The 2,988-nt window shown below is 50.3% G+C and overlaps 1 protein-coding gene across 1 annotated transcript; it reads left to right on the top strand.

Moving 5' to 3' along the window:
* The first annotated feature begins 346 nt into the window (after positions 1-346).
* LOC5568363 (serine protease easter) lies at positions 347-2,606 on the top strand. Its single transcript, XM_001657965.3, has 4 exons — positions 347-1,297; positions 1,358-1,781; positions 1,843-2,057; positions 2,121-2,606. The coding sequence occupies exons 1-4, from the start codon at positions 415-417 to the stop codon at positions 2,543-2,545; spliced, it is 1,947 nt and encodes a 648-aa protein (XP_001658015.2). The 5' UTR covers positions 347-414; the 3' UTR covers positions 2,546-2,606.
* The last annotated feature ends 382 nt before the right edge of the window (positions 2,607-2,988 follow it).

Here is a 2,988-nt window from a genome sequence, read left to right as displayed (position 1 = left end):
TCGCAGATCGGTTTCTTGTACTCTTGCACCTTGTTTTATCACATCCAACCGGGATTCCCCACATTTCATTTGCAACTCTAGTTTACTGCCTCTTCCCTCATCGCAATACACAATCATACTGGTCAACATGCCCAATCCTCTTCGGAAATTCCCCACCCAATCACGCGTCCCGCACCAACCATGCAAACATTATCACTGCCAAACTATCAATTATAGCTTAAGAAGCTATCGCTTTGCTGGAACCGGTTCGGAACAAACAAGACTCCGAGAACAAGTCGCTGGCTCTCTCTCTTTTGATCTGCGTCTGCGTCGTGATCCCGGCAGAGATGATCACTTCCAAAATGCGTCTCGGATGGCAGTTTCGATCGGTCGGTCGGCTGAATCGGTCGCAGAAATTATTCGATCTGTTAGGAGATGTTAGGAGTTTTAAGTTCGGCGTTACTTCTGTTGGTCGGGGCCTGCTCGGCAGCGGAAGTATTCAAGAATGCCCAGTTTCAGTGTGGGATCCCGAAGAATGCCAACACGTTGCTGATCGTGAACGGAGTGGACGCCAAGATCAGCGACTGGCCGTGGCATGCCGCGGTTCGGCAACATGTGGCGGCCAATGGTCAACCGGAGTACGTTTGCGGAGGAACGTTGATCAGCGAGAGGTTTGTGGTGACGGCTGCCCACTGTACCATGGATCCGGACAATCCGAACAAGCGGATACAGTTGTCGGTTCAGGTTGGGGTGAATGCAGTGGGGTCACCCGAGGGAAAGGTTTTCAACGCGCTAAAGATCCACCGACATCCCGGGTTTTCGTTGTTCGATTTGAAAGACGACATTGCGTTGATCGAACTGGAAAGTCCGGTTCAGTTCAGTGAGTCGATTCTTCCGGTTTGCATCAGCGAGAGAACAAGTTTGGACCCGGGTAAACTTGGAGCCGTGGTCGGGTGGGGATTTACGGAGAATGACATTAAGTCGACGAAGTTGAAGTTGGCGAAACTTCCGGTGATCGAGGAGATCGAATGCAAGCGCAAGGAACCGGAACTTTACGGTCGGGTGTTGACGAGCAAGGTGTTCTGTGCGGGGTACACGAACGGAACCTCGGCCTGTAATGGGGATAGCGGTGGCGGGATTGTGTTTGAACGAGGTGATGCGTGGTATTTGGGAGGAATTGTTTCGTTCACGAAAGCTAAGGAAGGTGAGGATCGATGCCTTTCGACGACCTACACCGTGTTTACGAAGGTGACATCATACTTGAGCTGGATCGAGAGTGTTACCAACACCGATTTCAGCAACGAATACGGTATTGAAAGTAAGTTTTGGATGGTTTGCAGGGTGATCGTGTAGATGATCATGTATGTCTTTGTTTCAGAAACGGTCCCTTGTTCAGCACCCGGGCAATCGAACGGACACTGCGTCCCAGTTCAGCAGTGCCGGAACCTCTTCGATGAACTCAGATCTCCACTGTTGACGAAGCAAACTGCAAACGAACTCCGACAGAAGGTATGCGAACTTCGGGGCGTTCGCCGTAGTGTCTGCTGTGATCCAAGCGAAGTGGAACGGATCCCAATTCACCGGAATGCCGTGCTGCTTCCTAAGGAATGTGGAGTTGCTAAACGACCTCAGGCAACGACGACCGCTATCCGGGCAGGAGTTTTCGAGTTCCCATGGGTTGCGATGGTTCGATCGAGTAGGGCCACCCCTGATCACGATCCGTACTGTACCGGGTCGTTGATCAACAACCGCTACGTGCTGACGTCAGCTGCTTGCCTGAAAGCTAAGGAACGTAGGGATTTGTGAGTAGAACTTGCCAAATTTTCAATTCTCGCAGTTCAATTAACTTTGTCTTGATTTCAGAGACTACGTACGGCTGGGAGAGCACACCCTGAACTCCCAAAGAGATTGTGACACATTTCCGGATCCACGGACTCGCCAGTCCGTTCAGGAATGTGCTCCTGCTCCAGTGGACGTCAAGGCGGTCTTACCGTTCACGATCCATCCACAAGCCGGTAAACCCTTCCGTGGTAACGACTTCGCCCTGGTACGGATGGTCGACAAAGTTCAATTCACTGGTAAGCTCCACCCCACACATAATCCACATAACTTCTCTTAATCGATCGAACCAATTCTTCTAGACACCGTTCAACCAATCTGCCTCCCGATCCGCGAAGACCTTCGCAACCACCTCCCCACAAATTTCGTTCTCTCCATGTACGAGATCACCGTCACCAACAACCGCTACACCCAGGAACTGTACAAAACGCGATCGGTGTTCACCGAGCGGGAGGAGTGCGAGGAACGCTTCGAAGACTACGGCTACACCCCGTGGGTGACGGACAAGATGTTCTGCGCCCTGGCCCAGGGTCCGAACTTCATCTGTACGCCCCATTTGGGAGCTCCGCTGGTGTCGATGGTGAAGCAGGGACCGATCGAGCGGGCCGTTATGTACGGGCTGTCGATGATGGGCCCTAGCAATTGTACGATCGCGCAGACCATTGCCAAGACGTACCTCCGGGTGCCGCTGTACGTGGACTGGATTCTGGAGAACATTGAAAAGTGAGATGGTGATGTCTGTAGATAGCTGTGTGCAATAAATGGTTGATAACTAATTAGGATAACAAGCTTTTCCTATTGCCATTTGCTTATAGCAGTTCAAATCGTGGGATACCAAAGAACTCATGATTTTGAGATAAATGTGAACTCGTTTCACCGGTTGTGGTCTTTTTTTCTTCAGGAATTTCTCAGCAATTCCTCGGGAGATTTAGTGCTGAAATTCGTCTAGGGATTTCCTTCAAGAACTCTTCCGAGGATTTCATGAAGAAATCCCTCCGAAAAGTTTTCCTTAAAAATTCCTTCAGGGATTTTTCAGAGAACTTCACCGGAGATTACCTCCACGAATTTCTTTGGAGATTCGCAGATTTTTTCAAAGAATTCATCTGGGAATTCACTCCAAGAACTCCTCCAGGGATTATCTCCAGGCATACTCCAGGAGATTTCCAAGAG

The sequence above is a fragment of the Aedes aegypti genome, chromosome 1, assembly GCF_002204515.2.
Source record: "Aedes aegypti strain LVP_AGWG chromosome 1, AaegL5.0 Primary Assembly, whole genome shotgun sequence".
In the NCBI taxonomy this organism is placed as follows: Eukaryota; Metazoa; Arthropoda; class Insecta; order Diptera; family Culicidae; genus Aedes; species Aedes aegypti.
Note: the sequence above shows the minus strand (reverse complement) of the source record. Positions and strands in the feature narration are given on the sequence as shown.

Coding starts and splice junctions, on each gene's coding strand:
- LOC5568363 (XM_001657965.3), top strand. CDS start 415: ATGTTAGGAGTTTTAAGTTCGGCGTTACTTCTGTTGGTCGGGGCCTGC. Junction 1,298..1,357: donor CAACGAATACGGTATTGAAA/GTAAGTTTTGGA, acceptor TCTTTGTTTCAG/AAACGGTCCCTTGTTCAGCA. Junction 2,058..2,120: donor CGACAAAGTTCAATTCACTG/GTAAGCTCCACC, acceptor CAATTCTTCTAG/ACACCGTTCAACCAATCTGC.